The following is an 18,263-nucleotide window of genomic DNA, read 5'->3' as shown; positions in this document are numbered from 1 at the left end:
ATGGGGTGTACTTACTTTTTCCACATGCGAAATTTGCATTTATGTATATTTAAATTACACAATGGACTACAAAATGGAAATGTTTCATGATATTTGTTATATTATATCACCTTTATCTATCAATATTGTTGAAATGAAGATCAAATAGCTGTATGTTGAAATATGCAGTAAAGGTCAAAACTTTACATGCGGTGTACTTACCTTTTCACGTGACTGTATGTATATATATATATATATATATATATATATATATATATATATATATATATATATATATATATATATATATATATATATATATATATATATATATATATATAGTAGTGGCCAAATATATTGGCACCCTTGCACTTTTTGCAAATAATGCACCATTTCTTCCAGAAAATTGTTGAAATTAAAAAAACATTTGGTATCCACATTTGTATTACTTTGGTTTGCAGTGGAACAAAACAATGAAGCTGAAAAAAAAAATCACTAACTCTTAGCTTATTCCACACAGAAATCCTAAAATGGTCCGGACAATATTATTGGCACCTTTTAGAAGTTGTTAGAAATAATTAGATTTTAAGCAGGTGATTCTCCTTTACTTTGGAATTGAACTCACATGTGGTGAGTTGCAGGTATCTGCAATATAATAAATAAAAAAACCACTCATTCAACCAATTTGTATAGAGAAAAGAGTCATTCTGCTGTTTTGTGTGACTGTGTGTACCACAATGAGCATGGAGACACACAACACAACACAACAACAGGCATTTTAAGGCCATTTTCCCTGCTAGAGCGGGGGTTACAATGAGCATGGAGAAAAGAAAGAAAACCAGAGAATTGTCTGAGGAGGTAAGGCAAGATTGTAGCCAAGCATGGACAATCTCAAGACTAAAAGTTGATCTCCAGAGACCTTGATGTTTCTGTGGCCACCGTACGCAATGTTATCAGGAAGCTTAAGGCCTATGCCATGGCACTGCAGCCAACCTCCCTGGATGTGGCTGCAAGAGGAAACATGATCGAAGATTGCAGCGAAGGATTGTTCGAATTTTTTTTTTTTTTTTTTTTTTTTTTTTTTTGTATACCAGATCGAGGCTCGTGAAAGAGCTAACATTAATCACACAAAAAGACAAACCGACACACAAAACACAAAAAACAAGGGGAGCGGTAGACAAGATGGGGAGAGAGGGGGAAGGACACAAAAGAGAGGGGGAAGGACACAAACACAACATTTGAGAGCAGGGACATCGGGAGGACTTGGGGGGAGGTGGGAGAGGATTAAAACATATGAACACTGCAAGGACTCTGGGGTGAATTACCGGGGGTAGAAAAGATCAAGGTTTTCGATGGGGGAAGATAAGAGATGGTGGTGAACAGCTGTTTTAAAGACCTGGAGGGAGGAGTGGGATTGAAGGGAGTGGGGGAGTTTGTTCCAGAGGCGGGAGAAAAGGGGAATGAAAGAGTGAAGGTGAGCAGATAGCCTAGACTTTGGCAGTTTAACCAGAAGAGGGTTGCAGGCAGATCTTGTGCGACCTGAAGGAATATTGGGGGGACAGAGCACAGAGAGAGCTGGGGGAGCAAGGCCGGAGAGGAGTCGGTAGAAGACAGAAAGACCACCAACCTGCCTGCGGTGAGTGAGTGAAAGGCCCTCGGCGTTGACTACATCGCAGGAGATTCCAATGATTCTGAAAGCTTTGGCCTCAACAGCGTGAAGCCGAGCAAGGTGTGAGGCAGGAGCACCAGCCCAGAGGGGGGAACAGTATTCCATTGAGCTGCGGATGAAAGCCTTGTATGTGGTGAGGAGCTCAGGTGTGCCAAGGAAGGACTTCGCACGACGGAGGATGCCCAGTCGGCGACTGGCTTTGGAGGCCAGCTTGGAAATGTGGTTTTCCCAAGAAAGATCATGGCAGATAGTGAGACCCAAAAGCTTGAGCGACAGAACTTCTTGGAGAGGATTGTTGAGAAAGTAGATGGGAGGGTTGTCCAGTTGGTCCTTTCGGAGAGACATTGTAAGAGTGTGAGATTTGTCAGGATTGAAAGACATGTTCCACTTGTTTGACCAGTCTGTGATTTTGTCCAGGTCTGCAGAGAGTGAGGAGGCTGCAGACTGCCGATCTGAGGGATGAGGAATGGAGCGACAGAGAGTAGAGTCGTCAGCAAAGAGATAGAGAGGATTTTCAAGAGAGTCAGAGAGATCATTGATGAAGACCAGAAAAAGCACAGGGCCCAGAACACTACCTTGGGGAACTCCAACCTGAACAGGAAGAGGAGATGAGAGAAACCCATTCAGGGCCACACGTTGACTACGACCAGAGAGGAAGTCCGCCAGCCATGCGTGGAGATTTCCATGGATACCAAAGGAGGAGAGTTTGGAGAGCAGAGCAGGGTGCCAGACCATATCGAAGGCACGTGAAATGTCAAGGGAGACAGCTCTAATTTCCTGTTTGGCGTTGAGGACCTCCATCCATTGTTGAGAAAGCAGAAGCAGCATGTCCAGAGTAGAGTGACCAGGTCTGAAACCAAATTGATGATCAGAGATCAAGCCATTGGAGAAGAGGAAAGATTTAATATCTGAAGCAATGATGGATTCCATGACTTTGCTGATAATTGGGAGAAGGCTGATTGGTCTGTAGTTGCTGGGATCTGTTTTTACACCTTTTTTGTGCAAAGCGGTGATGTTGGCTGATTTCCAAGCAGATGGCAGATGACCTTGAGCAAAAGAGAGGGTGAAGAGAACAGAAAGAGGGAGTGAAAGTGCAGAAGCACATGATTTTAGGACCCGTGGGCTGATGCCGTCAGGACCAGTTGCAGAATCAGAGTCGAGGGTTGCCAGAAACTTTTCCACCTTGTCAGGAGGAAAGGACACAGAGTCCAGGAGCAGCTGGGTACGACTGGGTACGGTGGGTACAGAGAGGGATGGGTTTGGGACACAAGATTTAGAGGCAAACACAGAGTTGAGGCATTCAGCTTTTTCACGTGCGGAGTCAGCCGTTAAGCCGTTTGAGGTGAGGGAGGGGATGGAGGGGGAACAAACACCAGAAACAGATTTGACCAGACGCCACCAGGATTTGGAAGAGGGAGACAGATAAGAGAGTTCGGTCTTGAGAATGGTGAGATATTGTTTCCTGGCTCTCCTGAGGGTGGACACACACTTGTTTCGGGCTTTGTGAAAGGAAATGAGATTTCCTTCCGTTGGATTTGCTTTCCAGGAGACGAAAGCAAGTTGTTTCAGGGCAACAGCCTCACCACAAGATTCCGTGTACCATGGACGGGAGGAAGGGTATGACAACTGAAGACGAGATGGTATAAATCTGTGCATGAGAGAGAGCAATTTACTTTGAAAGAATTCCCAGGATGAGTTGATGTCAGAGGCGGTAGAGATGGGAGACCAGTCCAGATGATTGATGGCTGCTTGAAGACCGTGCCAGTTGGCCTGAGTGAAATGCCAGACTCGTCGACGCTGAGGAGGCTCTCTGAGAATGGTCAGAGAGATGTCCACTTTGACAAGCACATGATCAGATGAGCCGATTGGAGCAGAAGAAGAGCAGCAGACATTTTCAGGGAAGTTTGTCATAACCAAATCCAGAAGAGAAGATGCTCCGTTGACTGAGATCCGAGTCGGGAAATTGACAGATTGTGTCAGTCCCAGTGAGTCGCAGAAGTCCTTTGCTGAAGAGCCATGGCTGGTGAGAGAGGTACCCACACCCAGCCAACTGGCATGGTGACAATTGAAATCACCACATATGAGGAAGAGAGAGTTGGGATGGGTAGATAGAAGTTGGTCCATATTATCAGACAGTGAGATGTAGATGGAGTCATCACTGTTTGGTGGACGGTACAACACACATATGAACAAAAGGTGGGAGCGAAGGGGAAGCCGTAGCCAAAGGTATTCCTGGGGGTGAGGTGGAGAGAGGGCAGTGCAGGGCGAGTGAGGAAGAGAGTTTTTTTATAAAGATAGCATGGTGGAGAAAGCACCTCAATCAACTGGCAAACAGATTCAAGCTGACCTTCAGACATAAGGTACGACAGTTTCAACTCACACCATCCGTCGCCAACTCAATTAAAGGGGGTTCTATGGTCGGAGACCCAGGAGGACCCCACTGCTGAGAGGGAGACGTAAGAAAGCCCGACTGGAGTTTGCCAAAACACACCTGAACAAGTCAAAATCCTTCTGGGAGAATGTCCTGTGGACAGATGAGACCAAATAAGAGCTTTTTGGTAAAGCACATCATCTCCATGTTTACAGAAAACAAAATGAAGCCTTCAAAGAAAAGAACACCTTCCCTACAGTCAAACATGGAGGAGGATCAGTGATGTTTTGGGGTTGCTGTGCTGCCTCTGGCACTGGGTGCCTTGAATGTATGCATGGCATCATGAAATCAGGAGATTACCAAGGCATTTTGGAGTACCAAGGCAGAAAGCTGGGTCTCCGTTGAGATTATGATTTATGGGGTGGTTCAGGACATAATAGAACAAAATGAACCGTAAAAAGAGAGGGAGGAAACACACCAAAGCATGGTGGAGGGACAAAATACAGGGAGAGTTGGAAGAATGAGTGGTCAGTGCAGGACTTACGTGGGGTGGACAAGATGGATATGGAAACAAACTCTCAGGAAGGAAAAACTGGAAATGTGGAGAGAGGTAGGCTTGTGGGTAGGAGGGGAGAGGTTAATGGGGTAAAAAAAAATCATGGTTTGAGATGGGGATGATCTGTGATGGTGCTGTATTGAAGACCTGGAGGAAAGAGTGAATGAAGCGTATGTGGAAGATGGATCCACATGTGGGGAAAAAGAGGAATGAATGAGTGTTGGTGAACAGTGATCCTGGATTTTCAGTTTCACTAGAAAGGGTGGACCGTATGTGCCCCGCAGAAACCTGGGAGGAACTGAGTCAACAGAGGGCAATGAGTGCAAGACCACAATGGGGGCGGTAGAATATAGAGAGACCACCAATTTGTCTACGATGTGAGTACCAGGCCTCGACACATCGTTTTGTCTTGGGAGACCCCATTGTCTTGGGAGACCTCTTTCATTGACCCCACCGACCTGTCTGCAATCTGAAGGTGATACATTAACCCTGCTACATTAACGATATTAACTATAAAAATTTAACGTACTTGATTTTGAGCTGTGATCCAGATCGGTAAAGCACCATGATCCCACCATTCGGAGATATTGAGTGTTGCTTCAAAACTTTTTATCACTCCAGTTTCAGGGTCAAAAAACTTGTTGTGAATTACACCATGGTTTTCTTCATATTGTCCTGAAAACACAATTGGGTTCAACGTGAAAAATATGAGCATAGGATATAATGCACGACATTCATGCACCAAACGAAATTTGAAAAGGAAACAGAAGAGGAAGCATTTTTCCTAAAGAAGGGCACTCTGCCTTGATAGGAAGCTATGGTGTAGTGATACTGCAACTTTCCAACCACAACAACAACTCGCAGCATCATTTGGTGTACCCACTTGATAGTACAGAGACTGTAGAACAGAAGATGTAAATTTGTTGTCTGGTCATGGTAGCACACTGAAGGCCTACTTTTTTCAGGATATACGAGCAGGGACCCGTTGAACAGAGTTCCGTGGAAAAACTCCCTTTTTAGGTGGTGTTTAGGCAATGCAGTGTTGCCTCGCATGCTCCCGGTTTGTCTTCATTTTGTGTTTGTGTAGTTTGTGTTTATTTAACAATGTCAAGGTAGAGCATGGCGATGGTAAATATGACAGGTTCGACAATGTGTTCAGCCGGAACTGCATGAAAATCAAATTGCTGATGGGTGGAGTCAGCCTTCCTACAAATTACATCGTTGTGGGTGGAGTCAGGCCAGCTGTCCAATCAGTGGGCGAAAAGAGAAACACATGGACAGAAGACTGCCGCTACTTTGCTATATAGAGGATAGGGTACAGACTTGGTGGCACAATGGTTAGAGCAGTGGTTCTTAACCTTTTTAAAGGCGCCGAACCCTAACGAAACCCACCGAACACTCGCGGAACCCCTCAAATTTGACCAAAAAATTAAGAAGAATTGCATCTTAATGCGTTTTCTGTTCTTCTTTTCGGGAGGCGATCTGGGAAATGCGTGGTTTTGTTTTGGCAAGGGCCACCCTCAAATCATTTTCGCATGCAAGCCTGCTCCTTTTCTTTGTTTCAATGTCCACCAGTTTCGAAAACGCATGCTCGCAGAGATACGTTGTAACGAATGGCGTAAGGATCTCAAGGGCAATTTTAGTGGTGAGGATACCCTTCCATTTGGTGGCACAAAAACGTATTAAGTTAGCTTTATCGTGGGGTTTTTCCAAGGCCGTTTCTAATAACAAAACGAACGATAATAGCATAATATTAATGTTATCACAAAACAATATTAATACTCATAATGTCCCACATCCCCAAGGGGTTTTTCCTTCTTGAACAACCACCGTGTCAATCAACATTTATAAATAGCTTAAGATGGCGTTTCCGGGGGAGCAACGGCTCTCCGAGAAGTAAAAATATTATAAACCACAAACACATATGATTAGCTTTTTTAACAGTCGCTAATGCTATTTATAACATTAAACAATGAAATTTGGAAGAATCCCGACATCCGTGAAGTAAGTATTACTTACAAAAATGAACAACGATCTACTGTAATCTATATACCCCACAATGGTTGGGTAAATAACATAACCCTTCCTGCCGCCAAAGTGGCGTTTTTCGTAGCGGCCTTTTGAAACCCACCAATTAAGGTTTTGTTTTGAAAACCACCAATGAAACCGACTTTTCCTGCTGTTTAACACGAAACTGAAAGGGAGGAAGCCCGGGGTGTGCTCATTTACCAAGCAGATAAAGAGGAATGACCCTTCCTGTCGCTACCATAGTGAGCGGGTGTACTAGTAAATTGAAATATCGGTCGGTGGAGTCAGCCGTCATTCACCGTAATGACATCATAGACGTAATGACTTAGCGTGACGGACAGACAAAACTGGCGCTACTTTAATATATAAAAGATGATATATTTTAACCTCTTGTAACTTTGCAGTCACTCTGAAGGGATTAGTGTAACAATTAGATTTCCTATAATATTAACGTTAAGTTATAATTATTACGAAAATGATATTACTATCAAAAAGCCGAGGCCAATTCCTTACTTCTGCGGTTATTAGTACCGGACACCACTTAATGATTCATGAACCATACACCACTTCAATCCATTACCTTTGCATTCTCGACATTGGGATTAAAGTGTTATGGTTATATTTACTATATTATTATTATTATGATTACGAAAACGATACTACTGTATTAAGAAACCTCGGCTTAATTTGTCTGAAATGGCCTGAAGGTGAGGCTTGAACCCTAAGGCCTATACGCTTGAAGCCTAAGGCCTGTGTCGTTGGAAGATCCGTAATATCTATGCTTTCGATATTTGATGATCATTTTAACATGGTAGTTCAAACTACCAGGTGGTAGTGGTAGTTTAACGTGGTAGTTTAACGTGTTAGTTTAACGTAGGTCCTCAAAATCACACACTTGTTTGTGTTTCACACTGAATGAAAAACGTAAAGGTAGAGCATGGCGATTGTGATATATGACAGGTTCGACGATATGTTCGGCCTGGACGGCATAGGAATCAAAATGGCGGAGTGTGGAGTCAACCATTGTACACCGTAATGACATCAGACGTAATCACATCACGCTGTCATGTGACCAGATCCCCAGCTCTGATTGGTATACATTTGAGGGGGCATACATACATACAAACAGACGGACAAACTGTTCTAAAAGGCTATGCCCTATGGGCTACGCCATAAAAATTGCGGTCTAAGGATGGGATTGTCCTGTTTTTAACTCAAATGTCCCGCATCCCGTTTCAAACCTTCCCGGGACGTCATTTTCCTCGTATTTGTCGTCCTCCGAACGATATTTGAAAAGGGAAAGGAAAAGCGGCATGCAGCGCTGGCACGTACGCTTCCATCATGGCAACAATATACCGTCAATAAGGCCAAGCAGCAGCTGGAAACGAAACACTGTCATGGCGTAATGGGACTCGTCACATGGGACTGGGAGTGATGAAACTTTGAAGGGCCAAATGTTACGTGCTCCTCCCCAAACCCCCTGGTCACGGTGTACCTCCGAGCCCCGAGAGGAGTCACGGCAGAAAGATGTGTTATTCTGTGTCAAAGATCAATGGTGAAACCACACCAATTGTTACCAACAAACAAATATTGTATTAAGGTCACACAAGAATAACAACACAAAAACAATAATAAATCAATTGTACAACAAATAGTATAGCATTCCTATGATGGTACCATCAGGTTCGTACAATATAACTCACTGTGCTCCAAGTGAGCGAAAAGAAGAACATTCCCCAATGTCTCTATTCCCGGCTTCAAGCCAAAGTTGATTCCAGCTTCAAGCCAAAGTCGATCCGCTCCAGCGATCGTCAGAACGATGTCTAATCGAGATCAGAATCCCGTTCGGATGACAGTCACAGTCACGCGGCCAAAGCTGCGCAAAGGCGCCCTCAAGGCGACCGGGAAATCACACCCTCGGGTATAGACGTTCCACGGCTCACAGTCGGCGAACCGCAAATTAACCATCAAAAGCCACGTTGCACACACACACACACACACACACACACACACACACACACACACACACACACACACACACACACACACACACACACACACACACACACACACACACACACACCAGATAACGTCTGAATGCGGTGAAAATGGTTGAAGCGAGATGAAACTTTGAGCGAAGCGCAAGTCCTGCGTGAGTCAAAATGGCCGACGGCCCGCTCTCGTGGCGTAACGGCACTCTGATGATTCTCTCCGGAATCAAACACAAAACCTGTCATCCAAGTTGATCTGTCACAGCGATAACAACTCTGTCGCAGGAATCCCCTTCCTGGGAAACCCAAAGTTCACTCGTGACTCTCGCTCGCCAATCGTTCGCTCCAGACCTCGAAGCAACTCGGCTTTCTTCTCCGACTCATTCGCTCCGCCTTCTCTTTCTCCACTTCCTCTTCGTCGTCGTCTGGTTCCGGTTTCATTTAAAATATTAACTTTTTTTCCTTTTGCAAATAGTAATCTATTTTTCTTTAAACGACAACAATTATAGTGCATGGAATCAAAAATATTTACAGTGGATGAAAACCACAACAACGGAAGTGACGAATCCGTAACACTTCCCCCCCTCAAGAAAGAAAGTTTGAACATAGTGAAAACTTTCTTTGCAGGCAAAAACTCTTTTAACAAACAAAAGTAAAACTCACACCCAAATCATCAATTCCCGTGAGCAACGATAATTAATATTTCCCAAAATATAGCAACAAAACTTCCAAACAACCTACAGAAATTTCCAAAGTTCGTTCACTCTGGACAAAGCATCAGCAACGACATTGTCCCTGCCCTTTACATGCTCAATTTCCAAGTTGAACTCCTGCAAAGCCAAACTCCATCTCATCAACCTCTGGTTTTTATTTTTCATTTTTTGAATGAAGGTTAAGGGGTTGTGATCAAAAATCAAAAGCCAAGCAAATCTATAGCACTTTTTTAAGGAGGCCGAGCTGAGAGCCAGGTTTCATGGTGGTTGGGTGGTGAGGCCTGGAAGTATTCACTGCATGGATGCATTTAGGAACGTGGAGTTCACGAGTTAATCCGTGTAGGAATCTTGGCTCGGCTGCTCCTGAGCACTCAGTGCTTCCAACTCTTCTCTTGATCATAAAAATCATAATCACGGTTGTAGAGTCGGGTGTTGTAGTCACGTGAGTAGCGGTCCCCATCTCGGCTACCACCATAATAGTCATCCCGTCGAGAGTTGCCAAAACTGCGCTGCAGCTGCTGGGAGCCTCCGTAGTAATCACAACTGCGGCCGCCACCAAAACTACTACTCTGACCCCGGGAGCCATAGCCACCCCTGAAACGACATCCACGTTTTCCTCCTCTGTAGCCCCCTCGACGCCCATGGCCTGCCTTCTCTACTGTTATGGTCCGACCATCCAAATCCTTGACATTCAAATCCTTTTCTGCATCTTTGGCGTCCTTTGTGTTTTCAAACGTAACAAAGCCAAACCCTCTCGACTTTTGCGTCTCCCTGTCTTTTATCAGCAGCACTTCCAAGAGTGGTCCATATTTGCCAAAGATAGAGTCCAGAACATCTTCACTTGTGTCAAAGTTCAGTCCACCTACAAAGAGGTCTCGCGATCTCGAGATCTCGCGAGATCTTGGAGACGGCGGCAGGGATTTTCGAAGCTCCACACGGTCTCCACGTTTTTCGAAGTTAAGTCTGTTCACAATTGTATTTTGTCGAAACTGTATTTATCTTTCGGTGTGTGAAGTTATTGTGTGCAACTTTGGTTGTTTCTCGGTGTTTATCTTTCATAAATTGATCGTCTGTTTGCCGTGTCGCGAGCAAGGCCTTGTACAGTGTGCACTGTACAACCTTGAGGCTTTGTTTTTCTCTCAGTGGTCCGTCGTTTGTGATCCAATAACTTTCGTTCTCTGTATTCCCAGTCTTTTCACCCATAGCCTACTTCCTTGTGTAAATCTCAACTCAAAAAAAAAAAAAAAAAAACATTTCCTTCTCTGTTCTCATTCGTTTTTTCATTCTTATTCGTTCGTTCGTTCTTCGACCACGTGTTTCTCCCCCATTTCCCCAGATAGTTTTCACTCATTAACCTTCAATGTTTACACTTTCCCCTCAAGTTATGTATTCCGTCATATTTTATAACACCTTTTTCTTCTTCTTCTTTAAAAGGCTGCTTTCGACTTGCTCACCAAATCAATTCATCCCAAAAAAAATATCCATCTCCTATAGTGCCTTTGTTCTACATTCCCTAAACTCTCCTGCACTCCATCCTCCATCCAGCGTCCTTAAACGTATTTTTAACTCGAAGGTCACAAGAAACTCATTTTGCAATAAATGTTCGTTTCCCATAAATCGTACACTTTCAAAAATCCAATCTCACCCCTCCCCTCCAAATCTTCCCCATAACCCCTCCCCTCCAAATCTTCCCCATCACCCCTCCCCTCCAAATCTTCCCCATCACCCATCCCTTTCAAATCTCCCCCCTTGCCCCCTCCCTCCTAAACTACCCCCTCACCCCTCCCCGCCAAGACGCCCCCTCGCCCCTCCCCTCCTAGAATCCTGCCTCACCCCTCCCCTCCAAATCTCCCCCATATCCCATCCCTTTCAAATCCCTCCCCTTGTCCCTTCCCTCCCAAACTCCCCCCTCACCCCTCCCCTTCAAATCTCCCCACCCTCATTGCTTCTCAATTTCCCCCCGCTCACTCCCCCTCCTCAAAGCGTCCTCCCCGCTTCTTCCCCCTTCAAACTCTCACCTCCATCTCCCCCAACCTTCTGCCTCGCTCTTCCCCCTCCTCAAATAACACCTCATTGTGGCTCACCCAATCACCATCAAACCTTTTGTCCGCCCCATCCTTCCCTTTCTCCGAGCTATTCTGAAATCTCTGACACACCTTCAACAGCTCTCCCTACCTCTTCCACCTCTTCCACATCTTACCCTACCCCTCCTCCCCCCTGTTCTGTATCTGATGCTCCCCCTTCCTCTTCATTAACGGTATGGACCTCAAACATCCGGGGCCTTCGTTCAAACTTAACCGATCTCTCCATACAGGTTGCTTCTGTCAAACCAGACGTGATCTGCTTAACAGAAACTTTCCTCCTTTATGATGTCTCTGATTCCATAGTATCTCTCCCGGGCTACTCCCTCCTCCGGTATGATAGACCTGAGCCTCGTCCTGGAGGCGGGGTTGCTATCTTTATCAAAAACTCTCTTCCTCACTCGCCCTGCACTGCACTCTCTCCACCTCACCCCCAGGAATACCTCTGGCTACGGCTTCCCCTTCGCTCCCACCTCTTGTTCATATGTGTGCTGTACCGTCCACCAAACAGTGATGACTCCATCTACATCTCGCTGTCTGATGATATGGACCAACTTCTATCTACTCATCCCAACTCTCTCTTCCTCATATGTGGTGATTTCAACTGTCATCATGCCAGTTGGCTGGGTGTGGGTACCTCTCTCACCAGCCATGGCTCCTCAGCAAAGGACTTCTGCGACTCACTGGGACTGACACAATCTGTCAATTTCCCGACCCGGATCTCAGTCAACGGAACATCTTCTCTTCTGGACTTGGTTATGACTAACTTCCCTGAAAATGTCTGCTGCTCTTCTTCTGCTCCGATCGGAACATCTGATCATGTCCTTGTTAAAGTGGACATCTCTCTGACCATCCTCAGGGAGCCTGCTCAGCGTCGACGAGTCTGGCATTTCACTCAGGCCAACTGGCACGGTCTTCAAGCAGCCATCAATCATCTGGACTGGTCTCCCATCTCTACCACCTCTGACATCAACTCATCCTGGGAATTCTTCCAAAGTAAATTGCTCTCTCTCATGCACAGATTTATCCCATCTCGTCTTCAGTTGTCATACCCTTCCTCCCGTCCATGGTACACGGAATCTTGTGGTGAGGCTGTTGCCCAGAAACAACTTGCCTTCGTCTCCTGGAAAGCAAATCCAACGGAAGGAAATCTCATTTCCTTTCACAAAGCCCGAAACAAGTGTGTGTCCACCCTCAGGAGAGCCAGGAAACAATATCTCTCCGTTCTCAAGACCGAACTCTCTTATCTGTCTCCCTCTTCCAAATCCTGGTGGCGTCTGGTCAAATCCGTTTCTGGTGTTTGTTCCCCCTCCATCCCCTCCCTTACCTCAAACGGCTACACAGCTGACTCCGCACGTGAAAAAGCTGAATGCCTCAACTCTGTGTTTACCTCTAAATCTTGTGTCCCAAACCCATCCCTCTCTGTACCCACCATACCCAGTCGTACCCTGCTGCTCCTGGACTCCGTGTCCTTTCCTCCTGACAAGGTGGAAAAGTTTCTGTCAACCCTCGACTCTGATTCTGCAACTGGACCCGACGGCATCAGCCCACGGGTCCTAAAATCCTGCTCTGCTGCTCTATCTCACCCTCTCTCTGTTCTCTTCACCCTCTCTTTTGCTCAAGGTCAACTGCCATCTGCTTGGAAATCAGCCAACATCACCGCTTTGCACAAAAAAGGTGCAAAAACAGATCCTAGCAACTACAGACCAATCAGCCTTCTCCCAATTATCAGCAAAGTCATGGAATCCATCATTGCTTCTGATATGAAATCTTTCCTCTTCTCCAATGGCTTGATCTCTGATCATCAATTTGGTTTCAGACCAGGTCACTCTACTCTGGACATGCTGCTTCTGCTGTCTCAACAATGGATGGAGGTCCTCAATGCCAAACAGGAAATTAGAGCTGTCTCCCTCGACATATCACGTGCCTTCGACACGGTCTGGCACCCCGCTCTGCTCACCAAACTCTCCTCTTTTGGTATCCATGGAAATCTCCACGCATGGCTGGCGGACTTCCTCTCTAGTCGTCGTCAACGTGTGGCCCTGAATGGGTTTCTCTCATCTCCTCTTCCTGTTCAGGCTGGAGTTCCCCAAGGCAGTGTTCTGGGCCCCGTGCTTTTTCTGGTCTTCATCAATGATCTCTCTGACTCTCTCGAAAATCCTCTCTATCTCTTTGCTGATGACTCCACTCTCTGCCGCTCCATTCCTCTTCCCTCAGATCGGCAGTCTGCTGCCTCCTCACTCTCTGAAGACCTGGACAAAATCACAGACTGGTCAAACAAGTGGAACATGTCTTTCAATCCTGACAAATCTCACACTCTTACTATGTCTCTCCGAAAAGATCGACTGGACAACCCTCCCATCTACTTTCTCAACAATCCTCTCCAAGAAGTTCTGTCGCTCAAGATTTTGGGTCTCACTATCTGCCATGATCTTTCTTGGGAAAACCACATTTCCAAGCTGGCCTCCAAAGCCAGTCGCCGACTGGGCATCCTCCGTCGTGCGAAGTCCTTCCTCGGCACACCTGAGCTCCTCACCACATACAAGGCTTTCATCCGCAGCTCAATGGAATACTGTTCTCCCCTATGGGCCGGTGCTCCTGCCTCACACCTAGCTCGGCTTCACGCTGTTGAAACCAAAGCTTTCAGAATTATTGGAATCTCCCGCGATGAAGCTATCTCTGAGGGCCTTTCACTCACTCACCGCAGGCAGGTAGGTGGTCTTTCTGTCTTCTACCGACTCCTCTCCGGCCTTGCACCCCCAGCTCTCTCTGTGCTCTGTCCCCCAAATATTCCTACAGGTCGCACAAGATCTGCCAGCAACCCTCTGATGGTTAAACTGCCGAAATCTCGGCTCTCCGCTCACCTTCACTCTTTCATTCCTCTTTTCTCCCGCCTCTGGAACAAACTCCCTCACTCCCTTCAATCCCACTCCTCCCTCCAGGTCTTTAAAACAGCTGTTCACCACCATCTCTTATCTTCCCCCATCCAAAACCTTGATCTTTTCTACCCCCGCTAATTCACCCCAGATCCACCTTGTTTGAAATTCCAACTTCTTTCCTGGAAGTCCTGGCAGTGTCCATATGTTTTATACCTCTCCCACTGCCCCCTTCCCACGCCCCCCCCCCAAAGCCCTCGCCCTCTCTCAGATCTCTCGATGTCTCCATGTCTCTCGGTCCCTGCTCTCATATGTTGTGTTTGTGTCCTTCCCCCTCTCTCCCCATCTTGTCTACCGCTCCCTATGTTATATGTTTTATGTGTCGGTTTGTCTTTCTGTGTGATTAATGTTCGCTCTTTCACGAGCCTCGATATTGTATACAAAAAAAAAAAAAAAAAAAAAAAAAAAAAAAAAAAAAAAAAAAAAGAGCTTGCCAACATTGCCTCCATCCCTGACTTGTGTGTGCTGACACTTAGTTTCAGGGCACTCGACAAGAAGTGCCTGTGCAAAGCGTGACGTCCGCACCTTCTCCTTCTCTTCAGAGCGCTTCTTACCCATAGCACAAGTCGCGGCACAAAATGGAAAGATACCCGGAATCTCCTGTTCTAACTGTGCGGTGTTATTTTCCATACTAGGCTTTTCAACACACATCGGATTACCAGAAACTCGACCACCAGCCAAATCATTCCCGATAATAAAAGAGATTCCCTCTACAGGAAGAGTGGCTTGTAAACCTACGGTGACCGGTCCTGACGCCAAATCAGACTTCAAATGGATGACATGAAGTGGAGCTTTAGCATAGCCACCAACCCCCTGTAAAAGAACACTAACACCAGTTGCCGTCTTCTCTGACAATGGCAAAATGCCCTCAAGCATCAAAGATTGATGTGCTCCTGTGTCCCTCAATACCCTAACAGGTCTCTGGTTAGTCAAGTCTCCATCCAGTGACACAAACCCCTCTGAAATAAAAGGTGTGTAACCCTCTTGAACAAGGTCGTTCTGTGATGCCGTAACTTTGGCATGGGAACCTTCACAAGGCACTGTCCTCCAAGGATGATTTCTCGCATTGGCCAATGCATTCGGAGTTGTACTAGTCTGACTCCGCTCCTGATTTTTCCTTTTCAGGGCATAACATTGGGACATCAAATGCCCAGGTTTCTTGCAAAAAGCGCAAGTAGGCCCGGAGGAAAAACTCGTGGTCTGCCTCGGGCCCCCCGGAAGATACGTCTGTCTTGGAACTGTAGTCTTCTGATCCCTAAAAGTCGCGGTATCAGATTTGTCCTCATAGTCATCTCTCGGCCACCTCCATGAATATTTGTTCTCCGCACCTGATTTACCATAACTCCCCTGGCTAACTCTAGGCGGGAAGTTAGGTTCATGGAACCCCATCCTGTGTGTCAAGGCATTGTCATCTGCCACGGCTGCTGCCTCATACAACTCTGGTACTTTCTTTTCATCCAGATGTACTTTAATGTCCACGTGGATACACCGTTTGAATTCCTCCACCAAGATCAATTGTCGCAACAGTTTGAAGTCTTTCCCAATCCCCTTCGAGTCACACCACCGATCAAACATGGTTTCCTTCATTCTGGCAAACTCCACATGGGTCTCACTCTCCCTCTTCCTGGCATTCCGGAATTTTTGCCGGTAAGCTTCAGGGACCAATTCATAGGCTTTGAGAATGGTTTTCTTCACTATCTCATAATCTGCACATTGGTCAATTGGTAAAGCCGAATAGATGTCTTGAGCTTTACCCACCAAAACACTTTGCACTAACATAGTCCAGGACCCCACAGGCCATTTTAGCATTTGAGCCACTTTCTCAAAGTGTAAAAAAAAAAACTTGGCTACCTCCTTTTCATTGAAGGGTGGAACCAGCCTCACATGCCTACCAACTTCCCAAGTGTTCTGACTAGTTGTCGAACTAGCCGGCATGGATACTACTTCTCTCCATTCTCCCATTAATTCCAGCTCCTTGAGTTTAAGTTCCTTCTGATACTCCATGTCACGTTCCTTTAACTCCCTTTCGGCTCTCCTTTCCTCTGCTCTTCTTTCTTTTCAGCTCTCCTTTCCTCTGCTCTTCTCTCTTCTTCAGCTCTCCTTTCCTCAGTTCTTCTCTCCTCAAGTTCTCGTTCCTGCTCTACTCTTCTTTCCTCGAGGTCCCTTTCAGCTCTCCTTTCCTCTGCTCTTCTTTCCTCGGCTTTCCATTCCAACACTTTTAACCTTTCCTAGCTCTGCAGTTGCATCTCCATTTTCCGGGGCTCCACATTTTCTTTTTCCTCGGGTAACCAATCCAAGGCTACCTCTTTCCATGTTCCTTGTCCCTCCAGAGATTCTGCCACCAATGTCTGCATCTCTGCTTTCTTCATGTGAGCTCGGACCTCCAAGTTAAAATGTTTGGCCAATATCAAGAGTTCCGATCTTTTTAACGCTTGGAACTGTGCCTCATTAGGGGATGCTGCAAACTTTTCTGCATCAAACACCATGGTGACTATCAGTTAACACCTGTTAACCTTCACACAAAATATTTCAAAAAACCTTTTTGAAAAATTTGTGAATGTTAGAAAAATTCCAAATTTGGGAATTTTGGGAATGTTAAGGAATTTAATCCCGGACGAGATTTGGGGATTTTGGCAGCAAAGACGAGCCCCCAATTTCAATTTGGGCCAATTTTAGACGAGCCCCCAATTTCAATTTGGGCCAATTTTAGACGAGCGCCCAATTTCTATTCTCTGATGATTCTATTCTAGGATGTCCAATATTTCAATTACAATTTCTATTCTATCCCGGACGAGCAACCCAATTTCCGTTATGTGCTCCTCCCCAAACCCCCTGGTCATGGTGTACGTCCGAGCCCCGAGAGGAGTCACGGAAGAAAGATGTGTTATTCTGTGTCAAAGATCAATGGTGAAACCACACCAATTGTTACCAACAAACAAATATTGTATTAAGGTCACACAAGAATAACAACACAAAAACAATAATAATCAATTGTACAACAAATAGTATATCATTCCTATGATGGTACCATCAGGTTCGTACAATATAACTCAATGTGCTCCAAGTGAGCGAAAAGAAGAACATTCCCCAATGTCTCTATTCCGGCATCAAGCCCAAGTCGATCCGCTCCAGCGATCGTCAGAACGATGTCTAATCGAGGTCAGAATCCCGTTCGGATGACAGTCACAGTCACGCAGCCAAAGCTGCGCAAAGGCACCCTCAAGGCGACCGGGAAATCACACCCTCAGGTATGGACGTTCCACGGCTCACAGTCGGCGAACCGCAAATTAACCTTCAAAAGCCACGTTGCACACACACACACCAGATTAACGTCTGAATGCGGTGAAAATGGTTGAAGCGAGATGAAACCTTGAGCGAAGCGCAAGTCCTGCGCGAGTCAAAATGGCCGACGGCCCGCTCTCGTGGCATAACGGCACTCTGATGATTCTCTCCGGAATCAAACACAAAACCTGTCACGCAGGTTGATCTGTCACAGCGATAACAACTCTGCCGCAGGAATCCCCTTCCTGGGAAACCCAAACTTCACTCGTGACTCTCGCTCGCCAATCGTTCGCTCCAGACCTCGAAGCAACTCGGCTTTCTTCTCCAACTCATTCGCTCCGCCTTCTCTTTCTCCACTTCCTCTTCGTCGTCGTCCGGTTCCGGTTTCATTTAAAACATTAACTTTTTTTCCTTTTGCAAATAGTAATCTATTTTTCTTTAAACGACAACAATAATAGTACATGGAATCAAAAATATTTACAGTGGATGAAAACCACAACAACGGAAGTGACGAATCCGTAACACAAAGTTCACTGAAAAAGAGGAAGGCGACCACAAAAGGATGTGCGTGATGAATGGCTGCTTTCCACCAGTTATGACTGGTTGATGGATACTGAAAATTGTCATGGAGCTTACTGTACAGTTTCAGTATGCTTG

The 18,263-nt window shown here is 45.8% G+C and overlaps 1 protein-coding gene across 3 annotated transcripts in view; it reads right to left on the bottom strand.

Annotated features, from left to right (window-relative positions):
* The window catches only part of LOC137433061 (ectonucleotide pyrophosphatase/phosphodiesterase family member 7-like), a 77,214-nt gene that overhangs the window by 26,513 nt on the left and 32,438 nt on the right, over positions 1 to 18,263 (bottom strand). For all 3 annotated transcript variants that reach the window (XM_068125491.2, XM_078783907.1, XM_068125492.2), the window contains one exon: positions 5,105 to 5,250. In XM_068125491.2, the coding sequence (XP_067981592.2) occupies positions 5,105 to 5,250 (146 nt within the window). The remainder of the gene's footprint in view (positions 1 to 5,104; positions 5,251 to 18,263) is intronic.

Source organism: Myxine glutinosa, chromosome 8 (genome assembly GCF_964187855.1).
Source record: "Myxine glutinosa chromosome 8, kmMyxGlut1.1, whole genome shotgun sequence".
Taxonomy (NCBI): domain Eukaryota; kingdom Metazoa; phylum Chordata; class Myxini; order Myxiniformes; family Myxinidae; genus Myxine; species Myxine glutinosa.
Note: the sequence above shows the minus strand (reverse complement) of the source record. Positions and strands in the feature narration are given on the sequence as shown.